Here is a 22,222-nt window from a genome sequence, read left to right on the forward strand (position 1 = left end):
AAAAAAAAAAGGAAAAGAAAGGGAAATTAATATAAATTAGTACCAAAAAATAAAAACAGTAATATTCTGTAACACAGAAAGGAGTGTTTAATTTTTTTTACTTCTACTTATTATAATGCTGTTAATAATTATACATTATTTTTAACGTAGATTTTGACATGACATGCATACAGAAAAGTACACAAACCATAAGTACAGAATTCAATGAATTTCCGATAACATGAACCTGCCTATGTAACCAGAACCCAGACAGTAACAAAATGGTAAATGATGCCCCTTCATCCTACATGTGAAAAATGTACTAACCACCTTTTTCCCAACTGTTTCAAATTATATTTGGCTTAAGATTATTATGATGCCATACCTGTAACACAGATCTTTACCACTTTACTGAGGAAAATGTCAGACAGATTTCAAATCTCATGATTATCAACTGTCACATTATTATTTGATAGTTCTCAAATATCCACAGAAGTAGAAAGTTAAAAAAAAAATAATTCCCTTTAAATATGTTTTAAGAAATCTACATTTTGGAAAACTTCTAGCTAAGTTGCTGAAATAAACCCTGCCCATATTTTTCCTTTAATTACCAAAGAGTATACTGTTAAAAATATTTTTTAAAAATGCATGCTGTTATTGTATACAAATCTTCTAGTACCCATAGGGTTTTAAACGACTACTATTTATACATTTATCTATTTTTATTTTTATTTCTTGGTTTTTACTTATAAAGTCCTCAATAACTTCATGACAGTACTAATATGATTCAAGAATGTTCTAAATGGGCTAGAAACATTCTAGCTATAAATTTTATAATTTCTGGATGCATGTTGTTATTAGATCTATTGAAAAGCACTTTAGTTCCAAAGTATCTTTATAGGATTGCTTACAAATGCCCTATATTCATCATTAAATTCCCTCAAGCAAAATATTTTACTACTCTGGGATACTAGATTTGCAAAGAAGGTACAGAAAGACTTTAGCATGCAGCCATTTTCAGAGTGGCACATATTCATGTGCTGATATCTAAAGCTCTCTAAGACGTAGTTTCCATGAGTTTCCTACATGTGTACTGCACGATTCTTATTGTGAACATGTAAAAATAAAGAAAACATAAGCAGATATGTGGAAATATGATGAAATCTTTTTTCTAAAAACAACCACAAGAACCTTAGAGAGAAAAACTGGCACGGGGAAGGAAAGAAGGATTTCACTTCTTAATTTATCCCTTTCTGACTATTTACATTTATTAGCTATGTTACTACGCCTGTTGACAGACCCCTTTTTTGTTTTCCTCTTGGTACTTATGTTAAAAACAAATAAATTCTATATTAAAGAAAAACATCCTTTCCTCCATGAGAAGACCTAAACATTTTTGTAAAGAAAATGAAGGATAAAATATTACGATTTTAGTAGGCAATGAAAGACTGCTCAGACTCAGGCTAATTTGGCCCACCTTAGGTCCTCCATCTACCTCTCATTGCCCCCAAGTTGAGAAACAGATAGCAATTCTATTTGGAAAAAAGAGGGGGAGAGGACTCAGATTCAAAGATGTTATATAACTGATTTTTTTAGTAGGACTGAAAAAAAGAAAGTATGTAGGGAAATTAGTTAAGTTAGTAAATCATTTAAAAAAGATAAAAGTCAAAGGCTGGAAGCTAAAAGGAATTAATTTGTTAACAAAAGAATAAAGTTGATAGAACCAAAAAGCAGACAATCATCATAAAGACCAGGGCATACAATCCAACAAAGATGCAAAGAATTATTTTAAATGATCTTAAAAATCAGCCCCTAATGTAATGGACTGACTCCCTGTCACAAAATTATTTTAAATATATGCCTAGTAGTTGGAATTTCACATGTCACATTGGCTTGTGTTTATACTAACTTGTTCGTACAATAGTCAAAAAATGCTAATACGATACAATAAAGAAGAGACAAAGCTATTATTTGTAAAGAGCTATCTTAGAAAAGGGTAGAGAATGGCACTCTAGTTTCTCTACATCCCTAACCCTCAGTTTTCTACAAAAATGGAGAGCCTAAGAGAGAAGAACAAAAGATAACCTATATATACATGATGACCACACAGTCATGATCTTCAGTAAGTAGTAATTTTTTCCTTTCCGCAAAAATAAACTGTGTCTATATTCTGAGGTTGTCTTCAATAATTACTCTGAGCTTTTCATTACTATTCTAAGGCTAACAATTGCAGAGCACTTTAGAATTTACAATATATTTTTTCACGAAGGCATCTTTCAACATTCTTCTTATTGTAGCAACTAGAACCACATTATATACATTTTCAGTAAGTAGCTATAATCTACATTTCTCGTGGGTAAATTATACCCTCCCCACTTTCATGGATTTCTGTGTACTACACCCCCCTTAAGCAAAAAATCTTCCTCCTTTTATTCCAAAGAACTATAATTAAGAGTTGTTCCATGCTAACCTTTTTAAAAAAGATCTCTTAACTAATCTCCTCCTCTGGGACAAGCAAATATTTTAGTGGATGCTGCCAAGTGAAAGAAATCCACAAAGAAAAGGAAATACATACATGAATTTATTAAAATCTAAAATATTTTGCTGCTGTTCTTTAACTTTCCATGCCAGAGTTTCATTTCTGAAGCAGTTAATCCTATGGACTAATGCAATGGAATGGAAGGTTGGAGAAAAAAAGCACCAAGCACGAGCACTTTCATAAAGAGGTGGTTGCGAATGTATGTTTGTTGTCTCGGGCAAAAAAGTTTTCAAGATGGGTAAAAGGAAAATTAACCTTCCAATCTGGTGTCTGTATCAAAGCTATACCAAGACAGACCACAGGAATGTGAGGTAAGTCTGGCCCAAGCTTAGAACTCCTTTCTGACTTGGCTGAGAAACTGAGTCAGTTTCAGGCTTGCTTTTCATAACCATAAAATGGATGTTCTAACTATATTCCTATTACATAAAATTTACTACAAAAAGGTATCTGTTCTGGGATAAATTGTGTTCCCTCCTCAAAATTCATATGCTAAAGTCCTAACCTCCAGAAACTCAGAGTAGGTCTGTATTTGGCAACAGGGCCTTTAAAGAGGTAATTAAGGTTAAATGAGGTCATTGAGGTAGGCCCTAATCCCGTATGACTGATGTCCTTAAAAGAAGAGATTAGGACGCCATTCATGCACAGAGGGAAAATCATGTGAACACAGAGAGAAGACAGCCATCTACAAACCAAGGAGGCCTCAGAAGAAATCAACCTTGCTGGCACTTTGATTTTAAACTTGTAACCTCTAGGACCAGAAGCTCTGAAGAAATAAATTTCTGATTAAGCCACCAGTCTGTGGTACTTATTAAGGCAGCTCTAGCAAACTAATACAGTATCCAGAAAGTAGCTATGAAGTTTGGTTTTTTAATATACTTAACATCCAAGGATTTTGCCCAAGAACGTCCTCTAAAAAAAAAAAAAAATCTCTACAACTAATAACAGAGATTGATTGAATAATTTTCCCAGAATGTGTACCACAACATTCTTAGCACAGTTATCAATTATTATTTGTTGCATTTATGGCGGCAGTGTCTTTTAAAAGTCATAAGTGGTATATGAAGGTCATTGCATAGTATAAAAACTGACGATTGAGCATGGCCAAGGGGGAAGAAAAGTAATTTGATCCACTAGATGAGTAAGCTCTTTTTATCTTTGTACATGCAAATCCCAACATTACTCCAATATAAACTGCTGAAGCTGGTAGACTACTCTGAATCTTTTCGTCTTTTTATTTATTCAGGATTTAAACCCCACTTCTTTTCCAAAAAGCATTGAGATTACTTGAAAAATTCAAAACAAGTTATACAATGAAAATCATAGTCAAAATTCAGATGTTCAAGTGAAGAGAGTAAACAGTTCTCACACGCTTTTTATCTAAACAAAAAAGAAATGGCTTTCAACTCAACAGCGCCTTGGAAGAAAAAGCTCTGAAAGTTACAGCTGAGACAAAGTAGAGTAGCTATATAAATAATCACCTTTCTAAAGGTTCTTAAGCCTGAATAGATAATTTATGGTGGACAGGGAAGAAGAGCTCCTTACAGTTCCTTAAAGTCTTATAGTTGAATAATGAATGTAAATCAACACAATGTACTAGGCTTTTATTTCCAGCTTTAAGGAGAGACTGCATGGATATGAGATATAAAAGGACTGCATTTAAAAATGAATACAGTAATTTTATGTTATCTATTTTAATAATCAGCCAAAAAAAGCATGTTCAACAATAGATGATTTTTACACTTATCTTAATCCCATTTTGTTTTTTCCTTATAAATTTTTAGCGCTAATATTCCTAACCAAAATATGTATGTGTTTATTAGCACTAATATTCCTAGCCACAAATATTCCTAACCATTTTTATTATTTTAACTACATAGCAGCTCTATGCTAAATGATTTACATGCATTTCATCTTCATCACAATTCTGTGAAATGGATAGTATTTATGAGTCCAAAGTTTATCTTCGTTAAATACAAATAGCGCTTTACACTAGATTCATAAGATGGGTACCCCCAAAACATGAACTAAATTGTCAGCAAAGTTACTAAAACATCAACACACAAATGAGATTAATTTATCTATAGAAGCAATCCACCATAGAAGAGGTTTCATAAATCTGACTGAAGAGAATGGGCAATGCCTATGCCCACACCAAAATGATTAAAAATTGTCTCAACATCCCTCCACCCCCACCTTGCTTTAATTTTATGATTTTAAAGTAATCTGCTATAATCTGCACTTTGCTATTGGAGAAAGAACAACTCTGTCAGTCACCTACAGCATCTGGTCTACCTAGTTTTATTCCTTATTAAAAATGTATAAACTGGCATCTGGTCCTAGTTGGTTGGTTATTAAGAACTAACACTTGAATAAATCTGATAAAATCAAGTTCTAGGACCTTCTGAGATGAACACTAGATCTGAGACCATGGCAGTCATAATCCCGCTACGATTATACTTAAGGAACCAGCAAGTTCTCTCTCTTTGACGACTCTTTGTTCTTTATCTTCCTTTCAGTTTGAGACAATTTTTAAACTCAGCCAGTATACCTTTCTAATAAACACAGTTTCCACGTGCACGACAGCAAAAACCACCCAGTCCCTTTCTAGAGTCTATGGACTAATAAAATTTCAAAAAATAATTATTTTTTACCTTTATTTTTCTTTGCCAAGAAAGGGTTACAAAAAATAATCTATTCATAAAAGAAAGGATATTAATGGCAGGGGCAGAAGAGGCAATCTCACAATAATAGACTCTCAAAAAATGAAATGAATTTAGCTTTAAGGAAAACCCATTAGAGAGTTCAGAGAGTCTCACCTCAACAAAGATGGACTCCAGAGGGAACGGATCTAATTTAGCAACTGCATGAGGAAATTGAGACAAAGAAGAGTTGACCACTTTGCCCATGATCGCACATCAGCATCTCAAATCCTGGGTTCACTGCCATTTCCAGCATGCAGACTCAGAAACTCGTTCCACAGGAAAAGCTAAAGTCTTGCTAGAATGGCAACCCTTATATTATTCCCGCTTATCTTGATGCCATTATCACCACTGGGTTGGTTTTCGGTCTACCCACACTTATACTGAAATATTATATTTTGGTATTATTTCTGGTAGCTGTAGCATGAAAAGGCCAAAGTCTGATGAATAAGTGAGACTTTCATAAATCGTACAGTCTTCAGAGGATCTAATGCACCCATGGCAACTCTCATAAATCAAATTTCCTTTAAACTTTTACTGGTTCGACAATCTTATGTTCTACAGAATACTGATGTCAAATATTAACCAAAAGTAGATCCAGTCATAAAATAATTTTTTCCTAAAAATAATTTTTAATCCTCCATTCACAATATACCATAGACAAGAAGTACAAAATTTGTTGTTCTTTTTTTTGTTTTGTTTTGGGGTTTTGTTGTTTTTTTGGTTTTGTTTTATCTTTTGAATAATGAGAATACAGCTATTTAGCCAAGAACATGTCTTCGAGATGGTGGGACTTACAATGAGCTTTGACAGATGGAAGGCACTGTGAGCACAATTAAAATCCATATTCAGGGGCGCTTGGGTGGCTCAGTGGTTTAAGACTCTGCCTTCGGCTCAGGTCATGATCTCAGGATCCTGGGATCGAGCCCCGCATCGAGCCCCGCATCGGGCTCTGCATCGGGCTCTCTGCTCAGCGGGGAGCCTGCTTTCCCCTCTCTCTCTGCCTGCCTTTCTGCCTACTTGTGATCTCTGTCTGTCAAATAAATAAAATCTTTAAAAAAAAAAATCCATATTCAATAGTGAATGAGTAGAAAAGAAGTAAATAAGACTTTGGTATTTCACCTAATTAAACTAGAGTAGTACAAAACAGACACTTTTTGACTCAATTCCTTCTAGGAGGAGATGTCCCTTCCTTGTTAAATTTAATCTGCTGCAGCATATGCACATAAAAGAGAACTCAACAGCCCACTGGCAATATTTAGAACCAGAAAGGAGAATTTACCAAGGGCACTGTGAAGGTCAGTAAAACTTCATTTTTCTTGTTCTCATTAGACAGCAAATAGTGAATGACCTTGTCCTCTACAATGTCAAGACCTGTGGTCTCAGGCTGCATTTTCTGGTTTCAGATCTCTGATTACCCTCCCTTTCTCCTGGAACATTTTTCTAACTACATGGAAATGGTTTTCATGTTGACATTTCAAAGGTCACTCTACAGAATCTAATGGTAGATTAAACCATTCTTCATGTATCATTAGGGATTCTCATTTATTCTGTCATCAATTTCAAGACAGAGAATAAGTTAGTTCTCAACGTTTAAAAAAGTTACTGCCACAATTTGGAGGAAAATAATTATTCATTATACAGCTAATAAATTAATAGCAACTTACAATTATCATTACAGAACAAACTAATATCATTTTTCCACTTATCAAAGCATACCTATTATATTTTCTCATCTAGAACTAACTTGTTTCATTTCTGTGCACTTCACTAGGGTAAATCAATTATCACTTACCATTAATAAGCAGAGAGCTATCGGATCCTGGATATGAATAGTTTAGACGACCTGAAGGTAAAAGAAGGCCGTTACTAAATTTATTTTTTTCATAGATGGTTTAAATGTATTCAGTAACAAAGCTGAATTAATAGCTTTAATTAAGGTAAGGTATTTATAAAAAGCTTTATTATGGGATAAAACTTTGTTGTGCTGATGAACACAATGAGTCAGAGGACATATCAATCAGCATGTTCACAAACATCCAAAAAGGGTAAGTTTGAAAGTGGGAAAATAAAATATCCCTCATATTTAACTATTTGGTCTCTAATTTCCAAATTCCCATACAAAGTAATTTTCTTTATAACATTATATTCTAATAGAAACTCATAATAATAGTTTTTTCTGCCCCATAAATGTGAAAATGTTTTCATGTGTGGTTTCTTTGTTTTTTAAAAGTACATAATTAGCAGGAAGATTTCTCTATATAATTCATAACAAAAGTGCCAGACTTATGCCTACATGTACAGACACACTAATGGGTTTAAATTCTCATTTTGGAGGAAGAGTACAGAGAGTAAAGAAAAACATATTATTGTACTTACATGTGACAGAAAATATCAAAGCACATAGCACAACACCCAGAGCACAGCAGGTACTCACAAAATGCTGGGTTAGTTTCCTTCTAATTTTGAAGTGGTTCAAAATTTAGTTTTGAACCTAAAATGGACACCCAAGATGTCCATCAAAAAAGAATCTGTGACAGTACTAAAATTTTTGGAAGATGCAACATCTTTCCAAATTGGTAGCCTCAAATAAAGGGGGGAAATTGCACTGGGATCTCTCCCTTTAACAGGAATTACATTGCTGTTCTGGAAGATTTTCTACATACTGAGTTGAGGTATCCAGACCATACACCATATACCTACTTCTGAGTACCATACCATATGCCTAGTTCTATGCTGTAAGTTATAAAAAAATCATTAGGGCAACTTTTGAGTCTCCATATTCTATATCTACATCCACCTTCATAAAAATGATGGAAAACCCTCTATAAGTCTTGCTCATTTAGAGAATGAATAGGAGAATGTAATTGTTAATTATCTACCAAAGTCAGCACTCTATAAATCAAGTATTATGAGAATTTAGAATTGATTCACAATTACAAACATTCCACTAGGAAAACAGGAGCTTAAACTCTAATCCCACAGAATCACAGCAGACTCTCCAAAGCTATGGAAAAAGTGGGGAAGCAGCCTTAAGAGGCCAGGAAGGTTCTATCTAGTTTCACTGAACAACACTATGGGAAGCAGAGCTAATACGTGGTCCTATCAATCCACCAGCCATATATTTACAACCTTTTAGAAAGGAACTTTAGGCCTTAACTATCCTTCAACTTCTCAAAATTCTGTTTCTTTGAAATGGTCTCTAAAGGAATGAACTCATACCATCAAGGAAAAAACTTGTCCTCTATTGCTAATAGCTTTAATTAACCCATATCCAAAGCTTGGGAGTCTAATATGAAATAAAATCTGAACTTAATAATTTTCCTACAATTTAAAATCAAATACAAGGGTTATTAAGTTGTTAAACAGTTTACTTCAATTTCAGCTTGTTCCTATTTAGAGTGAAGATCGAGTGGAGATGGGGAAGGAGGCAGCAAAAATTAATTTTGATATTTCAATTCCTTCCTAAAAATTGGCTCAGTTACTGAAGGCTAATATACAAAGCCAAGTATCCAAATCCAGTGAAGTCCATCTGAAACTGCTTTTAACTATAAATTTGGAGCATATGACCTGTCACAAGCACATTTTTTTTTTTTAAAAGAACACACTGGAGATACTGGAAAAAGAACATGACCTTAACTGTTAACAAAAGTTTGGAGGGGGTGAGTAGTGTTTCGGAATCAGTTAACTCAAAGCAGCAGCTGATTTTCTGGAACGGAACATGTGTACATTTTATAGCTGTAAAAACCCTCTAGTAAATAAACTAACAAAAGCATCACACATATCATTTTTATTTACCATAAAACATTTTTTTAAGTTGATGTAGGTCAACACACAAACAAAAATATTTAACTATATTAAACAAAGTTCAAGAGGAAATATTTTATTTCGAAGAAGAAGTTCAAATTTCTTTAATGCTAACATTTCAACTGAAACCAGAACTGTTCCATATGAACTAAATGCTACTCATTTGATGCCAAGAAGGGATAATCAACAATGAGAATACAAAAGACAAATTACCAAACCGGCTGGCCCAGTTTAAACAAACCAAGTTCCACCTTATCAGAAACTCACCTTTTGGGTTATCTGTTTTAAGGAGAGAGAGATAAGAAGAATATTTCAACTTGACAGGCACAAAAATGTCCCTTAATTCAGTTCTCAGAATTTGCCTCAATGCACAGCTCCTTAAGAGCCCACCCTCTATTGCCAAGGTAGGTGACCTTTGATACTTTTTCTGCTCTTCAGGCTTCTGAATGCAGTAATTCTACCCTTCAGGTAAGACAACCGGGCACTGAAGAATCACTGGCAAAGTTCATAGTTTAACTCTGAAAGTGATACTTGTTTTTAATTTTCTACTCTGGTCTTGTTATTTGAGTCTTGTCAGGGTGGAATCAATTTTGGCTTCTGAGTAACAAATACACCTGTGACATTTTGTTGACCGATCAGTAATACTTTCTATTTCAATTTTTTTAAAATATAAGCAATGACATTTTTAAAAAACCTTTTAACTTCATAATGCTTTCTTAACCTGCCAGTTCTTTCTGTAAATTTTTATCTATAATTAAAATATCTTGAGTCATCCATTCATAACATCTATTATGGATAACCCGTATCACTTCCTTTCTGGAAATCTTCCATAAACTCTCATAAGCGTAGCGGGACTTTCAAGCTTTCCTTTCATTCTCCTGTACACCTTTTCATTCTGCTTGTACACCCTTCATTTCTGCTCTAAGATCCTCTCTGTTCTACAGATGCCAGTTTAAAATAGGCATTTCTGCATCTTCTATCCCACAGCTAGATCACTGACAGTCCCCTCTCTTGTCTGAGACAGTGAGCTCTTCCTTTGTTCCCATTGGAGGGTATTTTTCAAATCTTTTTTTTTCCTCCCTTCAGATTCACCTCTTTCCAGGGCAACTTTCCCAAGAAGGCAACTCCCTTTTTAGATTAATTCACCAACTTTTCTTTCTAGCTATGTTGCAAGAGTCAACCTTCTTAGGTAAATCATTATAGCTATTAATTTTTTCTTTCTTCTACTATAATAGCCCCCTTTAAGAATTAGAGCTTTCTTTACCTAGGTACCTTGAGTTTCCTGCTTAAGTACCAGGTAAGCACCCAATGAGTTCATCCCACTGAACTTAAAATACCAGCATTTCACAAATGAATAAAATGAAGTAAAATAAAAATAAACAACTATCTGAAGCTGAATATAATCCAGTGTTTGTGGGTTTTGTTTGTTTTTTTGATAACTCAACTATCTATAAATATAACCCGGGTTTTGGTACATCTAGAACTGCATTTCTCAAGGGAGAAGGAGGGCTTTGGGATTTCAGGCAAGTGAACCCTATTTGTTGGATAAAATTCAACCTTTGAAGGCTCTTGGTATTGATTGTGTTATAAATATGAAGAAATACTGCCTGGTCAGCAGTCCTAATCTTATGACAGGAAAGTAGGAGTCTCTGGAGGCCAGCAGTGGCATTTGGAGCCAGAAGCCTGGCATACATCATGCAGAAGGCATAGGCTATATTTGGTGATATGACTCAACCTAGCCAAATATAGGCAACTGATACAGTGGGACTCTGGGGAACTACACTCTGGGGTAGTTCTACAGCCCAGAAAAGATTCGCACTTCAACTAGGCAATTCTATGCCAGGCATCTGCAAGTTGGAGAACCAATATTTACCAACCAGGCTAAGAACTGCTCAGGTGAGTAAGTGCCCAAAAGAACACTATGTACTATCCTAATTCTCTAAAGACTGAAACTAACATAACAGTCAAGGAGATAAAAGGAGAAAGGACCAGAAGGAAATATTCTGATACATTAGAGTATATAAATGTATGTATTCTTGTCAAAATTAGAGAAAAAGTTATTTTCTAAAATGTAACCCAGATATTATGGCTACTGATGATTCAGCAGGAATTGATATAATAAATGCTTTTTCAAATATATAAAAACCAAAAAATATCAAATGTTCTACAGAGCTATTAGATTTCATGGTATGACCTTCTCTTTTTCTGTCATACTAGCATTGTTGGTGATATGTGTAGGCTAAGGAATAATAATACAGAATAACTGCAAAGTTACCCAAAATACAGCATGCAGTCCTATAAAGTGACAAGTAATGTGAAATTCTAAGTTAGTTTTTTTGATTGACTTACACTATAAAAACCTGGATACTCCAAAGAAAAGGGAAGGGTTTTCAGTGGACACCATTAAAAATTTCTAACGGAGAAGTATAAATATGGGCTTAGGCCCATTTTTAAGGTAGAGCCAAGATTTACACACACCACACAAATACATACATAAGCATAAACACACATTTGTTGTTGTTTAGCTAGAATGTTCCTCCTGCTTCTGCTCCTGCTTATTTTCCTTAGTTCGCATTTAAGTATGTTGAACCTATACCGCCACAAATAATTGTTTAAAGGAGGTGCTGTTCCACGTGCCTTTCTCCATCTGCTGTTTTTACCAACACTGCCTGAGACTTGCAGCAAGATGGCGCTGTGGGGACCCAGACGATGCAGAGCAAGGCTCAAGAAATGTGTAATAAATTCAGTTTCTGAACACCAGGTTTATACATCTACAGATGCAGAACACATATCAATATGAACTAATAAAATATGTTCAATATATTCTATCACTTAATGATATAAAGATAATTATTTTTAACAATTTATTCTATTGACCTAAAAATAACTCCCCAAATCAAAATCAGTACCTTACTTTACCGATCTGTGATACAACCAACTTCCAGTAAAGATGTTTCCATGCAAAATCACAAACAAAGGAGGAGCTGGCTGGGACTGACATCAGATGGAGAATCTTGCCTCTCATCCACTCAAAGGGCCATTTAAATCACAAAGACATATACATTTTAAGCTAAATAAAACTGCTCTCTCAGAAAGCTTGGCTTTCAGTTTTTTAAAAACCAGGGCTTATTAAAAATTCTTGGCTCCACTTGCCTATCTCTCCAGGTTCATCTCTCCACACCGCCATTTCCCTTCCCACGTTAGGTGCTCCAGACATTCAGAACTCTTGTCCATTAATTTTTACTTCTGGGTTCCTCCCTCTGTCTGGAATGCCCTCCTCTCTCTCTTCCCAATGTTTCACCACTCAGGCCACCATCCTTTTGCCCAGGTACCATCTATCTCTCGCTTCACATCCTATGGGAAGTCCTCCCAGCCCCAAACCACCTATTCTCTGGTTCAGATGACCTCATGTACTCCACAGAACACCTTTTATACCTACTACACTATATTTAAGTTATCTATTTCTAAACTCTCTCTTTTTCTAAGGCAACAAAATCTTTAACGATAAATTTTGGGCTTTGCGTCCCAGAGCTTGGAGCAAAGATGCTCAACAAATAGCTGTTGAATGAATAAATTAAGCAAAGCCAGCAACTGGTGGTCTCTCTGCCATGGAAAGGGTAGAGAGTCAGACCAATCCCATCTTGTGAGCCAGGTCAAATTACTTAGTTTCTATGAACCTCAGTAAAACAAGTATTTCTATTTACTTCCCAAGGCTGTTGAGAAATTCATGAGACCATTTTTGCAGAATGCTCAGAAAATTCCCCTGGCATGGAAGAGGTGTGTTATTAATATTAAAGCTTTTCCCCTCTCAGAATATAAGCCAGAGATAACCAATGATTTTCCACTTGTGAAAGAAAGAGGAAGGATTCATTTTAGCCAAATAAGATCCAAAATGAAAACTTGGGAGAAGGGAGTGGCCATCTGGGGGATTTTTCAGCTTCAGAAAAATCAGAGTTTGCTACTGTTCTTTACAAATGCATGTAATTCTTCTTTGGGGGAAGCAAGAGGAAAAAAAAAAATCGAACTCCTTACTTTTATAATAGCCAAACTGGCAAAGAAGCAAAAGTATTTAGGAAATGAAAACTGAAAATTCAACTGAAAAATGTTCCTTTAAAAAAAAAAAAAAGAAAAAAAACAACTAAGGAGGTCTTCCTTTTGTACCAATGGCTCAAATTTACTTTTTCAATTGTGATAAGAAACTATAATAGTGGCAAAATAAATAAATAAATAACATTTATCCATAAGATAAGGAAAGTCAACGGGTAAGTTTCTATAGATTATAGAAGGATGGCTTTGACTGTAACTCAGGGCAGGTACAAAGTTGCAAGATTCAAAGCATCCAAGAATGTTAGGCAGAAGGGAATGTCTACAGAGAAACCAGCGAAGAGAAGAGACGACCCAATTAAGGAATTCAAAAGATTTCCTACTGCCAGTAAACCAACAACAAGCCAGCAAGCAGGAAGGCTATTTTTATCCCTGCCAGAGGCCTTCTGACTCTGGGTGCTACATTTAGAGGACAGAGCAACAAGATAACTTGCCTTAAGAGGATGTGATGATACCAGTGATTAATGGCGATTTTTTAAGCTTAAAAAACGAGGCATACTTTCTGTCCAAATTTAAATTAACAAAAGCCAGTTAAAAAAAAAAACAAAAAGGGGGTAATATAATGGAAAGAAAAGTGGGAAAACAGACCAACGGTAGTAGAAAACTTTTAAGTAATCTAGAAAAAAGTCAAGGCAGTAAGTTAAAATTCTCCTACCTTGCAAAAAAGGTTGATTAAAAAAAAGGCATGTGTTACAAGAGACACATCTGAAAAGAATCAGTGAATAAACATAAAGAAAGAGTTGTAGATCTGGCCCCAAGGTAAAAATGATTTTGAGAAATGGCTCTCTGTACTGACATGAACATAAAAGATCAAGACAAACTTAGAAAATCTCTAGGGACCTAAGCCAAGACGCTTGCAAAAGATTGAGAACTTGAGAGAGAGTGATAAATTGCTCTTAAAACTGGTTACTGTAGTCCAACCCCCAAAAAGCAATCAGTAAAGTCACTAGTTGGCTTTCTGCATACATACCTATCATCAACTCTAATCACTTATTTAAGATAAATTCTGGTGACTTTACTGAACCTTAATGAAGAATGTGCTTGAATTTCATACCTGTTGTAATTTCACCTTTTGTTATTTCTCAGAAGGCCTAGTTTCTATTTTCTCCTGTCTATATCCGAGGCACAGAGTCTTCCTCTTATTTATTAGCCTTCAAAACTAAATAATAAACAAGCCATTCAAAGATACCTGCTAATTATTTGAAGGATAAGGTGCATGAGGCCAAGAGTCTTTGTTTTTATTCCCTGATATATCCCAACAGCCTAAACTAGTGCCTGGCTCGTGGTTGATTCTTGATATGTATTTGCTGTATGAATGGCCTCCCATGGCTTTATATCAAAGTGGTTCACAAAGGGAGTGAAGATGGGGGTGGAGGTCAAAAGAGAATCACTGAAGGAACAGCTTATTCTTTTCCCTGATTCTGATTCACCAGGTCTGTCATGAGACTTAAGCATGGGTATTCTCCAAGTGACTCAAATACACTGTTCTTCTGCCCCACCCCCAATAATGTACCCTTCAATAAGAAACCAGCAGATGTGAGAGAGAGCTGAATCTTTTACAGACTATGATAATACACAGATCTTAAATTCTATACCCAGTTTCCTAAGTAGAAATTAGGAAACTTGAATGCCTACTCTCTGTCTAAAGCATACTAAAAAAATTAAAAAATAAAAAAAAATTAAATAAATCTTTTAGTTCTTTAACCCTACCCAATAAACATCCAAGTGAATGAACCAGGAGTCAGAAGCTGTGTGTTCCTCTCTTGATCCTCTAGCTACCTGTTAGTTGAGTGACTACAGAAGCTGTTGTGTCTCTCTGAACTTCAATTTCTCCAGCTGTAGGATGGAGATAAAAAAACTCACATAAAAGATTATTGTGGATTTAAGTTATATAAATCTTAGAAGGGGCGCAAAGTAAAAGTCAGAGAAATAGTATCAGAAGTAAGTGCTCTTTCACTTGGAAGTGGTTGTTAACACTGCTTCCCATTCAGAATGTCCAGGTCTATCTCAAGAAAGAAAAATGTAGACTGGCACCAAACGTGTCCTTTGATCTACTACTACCTGGCACACAGAGTGTGCTCAAATATTTGTGGAACTGGAATATAAGCAGAAGCTAAAACGTAACGTACTTCCAAATCATGTGACTTCAAGAACACTGTCTGTCCCTAACAGCCAACTCCAAGGTGCATTCCTCTGGTCATATGGCTCTCCCTGCACCCCAGCATCGTGCCAGATACAGCCTAAACAGCCCACACTCCTAGCCCTGCCTCATAGGGCAAATAGATTGTTCCAGATGTCAGAGACAAAGTTCCAAAACACTATTTGGTGGAGATAGGGTAAGTGACCTCCTCTCCCGTCTTCATCCTCACCATTTCCTCTACTAAATTCCTTCTTACACTATGTTCTTGTTGGTAATGGGGGGTTACAATGTAATGGCAGTTTAAAGCAGAACAATTAGATAAGTTCTCTAGGGCAGTTTCATAAATTTCTGTAATTACTAAGATTGACTTGAATCAACATATTTCAGACAGCCTCCCCACCATGCTAAAACTGAGGTCCCAACCCCCACTCCAGTGATTACTACAAGTAAAACGACAAACAACCTTAATACAAGCCTTCTGTGAATTTAGCAACACTGTTAAATGTATTTTAATTGCATTATGTCAGCATCCACATGGTTTTGAAAGATAATCCTGCATATGTAAATGACATACCTATCACCTAACTGGAATGCTTCCTCAGAATGGATTCACAGGCCCCATCAAATCATTCCCATGGATGAAGAGGCCTGTGGTCCACAGACTGAGAGCAAAAACATTCCGTGAGGCCAAGTTTAAGCAACTGCTTCTTAAACATATTTTTAGACCTATCTCAAAAAGAAAAGATGCTGTCTAAAAACAAAGCCTCATTCAACTGACTACATTTGACTGATTTCTGGTATATCCTTTCTATAACTACTCAATATTAAATACTGCTACACCCAAACTCAAATGAAGTTCATACACTACTTTTTGTCATTAAACTACAAAAACCTTCAATTTTGTCACTCAGGAATACCATGTCAAGAGACTGTATAGAATTGCTAATAGTAATTTACAAGTTCAATCCTTCCATTCCCAGGTGAGGAAACCAAGATCTAGAGAGAAGTGATGGACCCAAGACCATTTAACCGCTAATGGCAGAGCCAGGTTCAAACATAATCCTAAATGCTTCTTTTCACCTCTTACAATTTGGGAAAGTCTGTTATAAGCTAATAACTACTGATCACTTACAACAAAGAGGCTGCGTGGCTAATTTAAATATCTGTATTTAATTAACCATACCAGGCATTTATTATTTGGAATATTAGAGCCAATAGAAGTTAGATTTTTTTTTAAAGTTCTTTATACTTCAATTAATCGTGGCTGCTCTTCAGAATTCAGATTTGCACTTATTGTTGGTTCCTTGAGAATTAAAAAAGGGTCCTCTAATTGGTTGATTCCTCCCCTTTCCCAATGTATAGCAACTGGCACCAGCCCAACTAGATTCCAAAGAGATTATAGAACTGCTTTCCCTTCAGAGTTCTACTAATGTTCTTAATTGACTGGTTACCAGGTAATACCCGGAATAAAACAAAGCCTTGCTTTTAGAACAGAGTGCACTGGCATGGGACTGAATAAAGAATCAGCCAATTAGACAAAATAATGAAGCCCAGAGGCAGCCTGGCTATCTCAATACTTGACTGCAAAAAGTAGTAACTAGTTCAAATTAGTTAAAAAGTATTCCTTTTGCATATTTTTACTGCGGAACAACAACAAATTCACTGAGTTTTAGCTCTTTTCCATCTTTTAACTTTAGTAGCAAGGACAGTGGTAACATGAGGGGGGAGAAAATAAGGAACGCTGGGGTAGAGAAATTCACTGTATGAGGCATACACAGGTGATAAATGAATCAACTGCATAGAATATTCAGGTAGAAATTCCAGGCATATAAAGGAAGAAATAATTTTGTGCTACAATTGTGCAATGGTTCTGTCCTTCCTGTTATTAAACTGAATGCAAAGAGAATCTTGGATATTTTTATGACAGTTATGAATCAGGTGGCACTGCTTCCCTCCCTCAAAGTCAGTGAATAACAATCAAAGATTATATAACAGGATCAAGGAAAGTCTTAAGACCTTCACACGTAGCTCACTATTGTATTACTCCATTATCAAAAGAGTTTTCATTATGTAGATAATAGTATACAGGTCTGGTTTAGTACCTGTCACAAAATGAGAGAGCAAGTCACCTCTCCATAGAATTTTATAATACAGAAGGGGAAAACAGAAAAGTGACAGTACCAAAAGCTGCACATATTCTATTATTAAATTGGATGCAGAGCAGAAGCAAAAGGGACCTCTGTAAATACTCTGGGTCTCTTTCTACAAATTTTATGGTGTAGGGAGGGCACAAATATTTAACACTGACAAACTCCTAACAAAGTCTGAAAACCTTACTACTGAAATGTCATCCTGATTTCACTTCTGAATGGAAAATAGTATTAATTTCCATCCATATCGTAATACGTTTACTTATTAAGTTGTACAAAACACTGTGAAAGGGTAAAACATTACGGAAAAGCACTTGTCAATTTGTTACCTGACTACTGCTTGCTTTCTAAGTTATTATTTCCTTCTTATTTCTAAGTGTTATCACATGTAGTTGTTTCCTTTACCAGTCCCTGTCCTGAATGAGTATCCAACAAAATTAAGTCACAACAGCCATAAAACATGTGAGCCTTAACATAATTTGTAAAGGAAAAAAGTTACTAAGTTAAAAGCCTCTTTTAAGAAGAAATGTTTAGGATCTTGAACCTTCTAGTATCACAAAAAGTTCACTCTTACTTACCACCCCCCCTCGCACCCCCTTTACCCTCACCTCTCACCCAGGTAAAATCAGGGATTAACAATGTTTTAAGAGGACCGCTCAATTTTCATGGACTCAAAACGAGATTCTTTGTGCTCCATGTTCAGGATTAAGAGGACTGCTTTAGTAATTATGGACCCACATCACGGATGACATAAGACAAACTCTCCCTTTGTGACAACTGCTTATATGACTTTCAGAACAAATAAAAACAAGGGTCAGAAATGTGGGGAGGAGAGAGGGCAAAAGATCACTACTTTCTACTTACCAGTACATATTAAGTCAATAACTTGGGCAGAGAAGGACCTGGACACCGCACAGGAGTGTTTAGTATAAAATGAGCTGTTTTCAGTTCGGAGGCCAGAGTGAGGACTTCAGTCCAATGCTACGAGCACATCAGTGTTCACACACATATCACATTTTGTTCTCCCAGGCACTCCCCTCCCCCACTTAAAACAAAACAAAACAAAACAAAACAACAAAACCAAAAACAACCACAATCCCCAATCCGAAAAAGTGTAATCACACTGTTCAAAATCGCACCTTTGTATACTATGCCTACGCAGAGCTGTGAGGAATCCAACAAATCCTGACCAGCAGGAAACCAGAAAGGAGACGGTGATTCAAAATTAAGAATACACCCTGCATCCGTAATACAAAGAAAACCATGCCCCACTACTTTGTCCTCTCCTTGCTCACAAAAGAATTACCTCAACACAGAAGCCCAGGTCCCATCCTGCCGCACAACTAAGCCAAGCAAAAGAGAAAGACTGTTTAGGATGTTCCATTTCAGCAGTCATAAAAGGGAGCGTGCTAAAGGAGTAGAAACCGCTTCATTTCTAAACAGCCACGCAAGAAGTTCACTGTAGCTGAGTTTAAACTGTCTTCTTTGTTATGCACCTTACTCTATTACTCATGAAGCTTCTAGAAGTAAGGCAATTGTCTACTCTCCGGAGGCCTCTCCTACTCCCCTGCTATGGGGCTTTGAGTTACTTGGTATCATCCAAACAGCTAGAAGGAACCAGCCGAGTTCAGGAAGGCTCCAGCAGGGCTTTCAGAGCCTGGCGGATTCTTAGGAAGGGTAATATTTAAAGATCCCCCAATTCACCAGAAGACATCTGACCTCAAGTAATGGTAATTTACTTGGAAGGTGGAATTTGATTAAGAATCACAAGTAAGGGGTGCCTGGGTGGCTCAGTGGGTTAAGCCTCTGCCTTCCCCTCTGGTCATGATCTCGAGGTCCTAGGATCAAGCCCTGCATCAGGCTCTCTGCTCAGCAGAAAGCTTGCTTCCCCCTCTCTGCCTGCCTCTCTGCCTACTTGTGATCTCTCTCTGTTAAATAAATAAATAAAATCTTAAAAAAAAAAAAAAAAGAATCACAAGTAAAATTAGCTGTTTTGCATTACCCATTTCTTCTTTATGATACTTTATATCCTGCTCCATTACATGTCCCTTAAAGGAAAATGTCCATCTGGTCCTGTACAAAGGTGATGGAGGACTGGGGTGCAGAGTAGTGCATAGCAGTCTTTTCTCAAATTGCCAGAGGCAAACTGATTCAACTAGGAAAAGGTTAAATACTGTAAGAAATGATAACCTTCACCACCAATTGAAATAGATCATTTTAATATTACAGCAATGAAACTTCTTTTAGTAAGACCTCCTTTTGTTTTTATATTTTTTTTTACTCCAAAATTCAAATCTATGACAATGATATTAAAGTTAGTCCTATTTTCAGCAACTATCATCGAAAGTTTTTGGAGCTATCTTGGTCTACATAAAGTCGGTATGCGATAAATGTTCTAAAACATCTGTATCAGTCTGCAACATCTGCTCTTTAAAACAAAGAATTGTGTGCCTGCAATCTGGAATATAGAAATATTTTAAAAATTCTTCCTCAAAGGAAAATTTAAGGTTTCCTGGTTATTTTTTACCTTATTTTTTTTAAGTAGAACTTTCTCCTCACCCTACTGTAAAGATAAAGAATTTAAATTATCCCAATGGTCATTCTCTTATAGTAACATAAAAAAAAAAAATCTTATACAGAATAAATGAAACAGGCTTTGTGTACTAAACTTTCAACAGAGTTTCATGATTTTCTTCTAGAGAGATCATTATAAATTCTTTTGCTTAGCAACAAAGAAAAGAGGCACAGATGGAATCATCGCTTGCCTACTCATTTAAGCATTTGTTTCAAACAAATCCACAGCAATGAAAACTAGTGGGGGAAGGGCCCCCAAATTTAATGTGTAGTAAAGAAGGAAAAATGTATATCAAAAATATTTTAAAACGCAAGGTCACAATACCTTCAGCAGTCAGAAATTAAATACATAGTATCTTTGGAGTAGATCCAGCTCTTAAAATAAATTTGTATTAAATGAATGCATGAAACAAGTGCGGCAGTAATGTCTAACTGTACAACATACTCCCACTACTTACTCTCCATATGCAATAGGTTTCTTGGGCACCATGGGATATGCAAAAGACTGGCACTTGAAACTACTTCCATTTCTGAATGCAATCATTATTGCTTACATTCAAATCAAGAATTTAAATGCCTGAAACTCAGGGGGATAGGGTAGATATGTTGAGTTCCCTCTTCCAAAAAATGAAAGCAAGATACATCCTATTACAATATGAAGAGAAAAAGATTCCAATTTCACAATATTCTGAGGAAAAATAAGATGACATTCTGACTCATAATTTAGTTAATTAATATCTGAAGAACAATTATAATGTTTTGACAATTTACAAATGGCCTTTTTTTCTCTCAATTCTGCTGTCTCATTTGGCGTTCTAGTGAAATGAAGCAAACTGGATACGAAATTGTTTTCATATATAGGATTTAAAATACCCAACCCAACCATAATGAAATCCCGGATTGTTCTACTCCATCGGACATCTGATAATTTTCAAGAACTGTTTTTTTTTCCCTCTTTATTCCAGTGTGGTCTCCTGCTGCTTCAACTCCGTAAGTGCTACTTCTTGGTTTATGTCTATAGTCTTTTATTTCCTTCCCACACAGAAAAGAAAAAAAAAGGCTCCTTAATTTTCCGAGGTCTTTCCTCCTATACACTGAATATAATACCATTTCATGAATCTTTATTTCACTGTGTCCAACCTATACTTCAGAAGGCTGAAAACAGATGTACTCGCATGTGGTTTTCATGTTATTTCATGCTGCTCCATTTCTAAACAGTAAGTACCAATTTCACAGGTAAGCAAAGGCACGAATAACTGTAAGATACAATATTCCCCAAATGATCAGCTGACTACCTGTAATAGTAGGTATACCTATAATAGTAGAAGATTCTTCTGTCCAGGTGAAGAAAATACTTGATAAGCCTAATAATTTTGTGCAATGAGCAAGCTGCCACCTGGAATATCAAAATTCCAACTCTGTCTGTAGCTTAGGCTCTTAGCTTATGAGACTGGGTGTGCAGTAAAGAAATGAAATCAGTCTCAGGGGAAGAGCTTCTGTGGACTGTTACCGGCATTGGTTATGGAGAAGGCAATATACAATTTCGGGGATAAAAATAACATACAGACATGCCAGCTGATCAGAGAAAGGACATGGAGATAAGGTAGGGGGAGGATACTTTTCCTCCCAAAGAGCTAATCCCCTATATATGGAGAAAATTATAGTAGCCTTAAAATTCTTAGAGAAACTATTTAAACAGTAAGCAATAGTAATATAAATCATGAAATGAAACGCAGGTACTCCTTTTGCACATTGATTAAAATGATAAAAAAAAAAATGAAAGGTTTTCAAAGCCAGTTGGAATCAATAACACATTCATAAAGAAACTCAAAAGCTGTATTTGAGGGTCCCTAGGCATATTAAGCATTTTGTCTGTTGACTGCAAAAATAAAATTTTAAACTGCACTATAGGAAGGCAGTGTTTTTTAATTTTTGTTTTTGTTTTTGTTTTTTTGCCCATAAGGAAGAACAAAATTCAGTTTTCGGTTTGTATTTTAAACTTAAATAAATAATACAGCCGTATCAGGATTGATACGACATGTAGTTCCTGTATCAACTCTTGGCTTTATTATTTGAACGCATATAACAAATCACATTTCTATGAGGAACTGCAAATGAAGGATAAAAGTAAATAAGGTCATTTGTAATATACTTTATGAAATTATTTTTAATATAAAATAAACCCAAATGTAAAATTTGCCTCCATATGATGGGCTTTTTTTAAAAACAG

General features: G+C 35.7%; 1 protein-coding gene across 4 annotated transcripts in view; it reads right to left on the reverse strand.

The window, feature by feature from the left end:
• The window catches only part of LOC111141191 (cytoplasmic polyadenylation element binding protein 4), a 58,563-nt gene that overhangs the window by 14,329 nt on the left and 22,012 nt on the right, over positions 1 to 22,222 (reverse strand). For 2 of the 4 annotated variants that reach the window (XM_022493580.1, XM_022493581.1), the window contains exon 3: positions 7,013 to 7,063. The exons of the other annotated variants lie outside the window; for them this stretch is intronic. In XM_022493580.1, coding sequence (XP_022349288.1) covers positions 7,013 to 7,063 — 51 coding nt within the window. The remainder of the gene's footprint in view (positions 1 to 7,012; positions 7,064 to 22,222) is intronic. 4 annotated transcript variants of the gene reach the window in all.

This window comes from Enhydra lutris, unplaced genomic scaffold (assembly GCF_002288905.1).
Source record: "Enhydra lutris kenyoni isolate GAN:26980312 unplaced genomic scaffold, ASM228890v2 scaffoldscaffold5, whole genome shotgun sequence".
NCBI classification, from domain to species: Eukaryota; Metazoa; Chordata; class Mammalia; order Carnivora; family Mustelidae; genus Enhydra; species Enhydra lutris.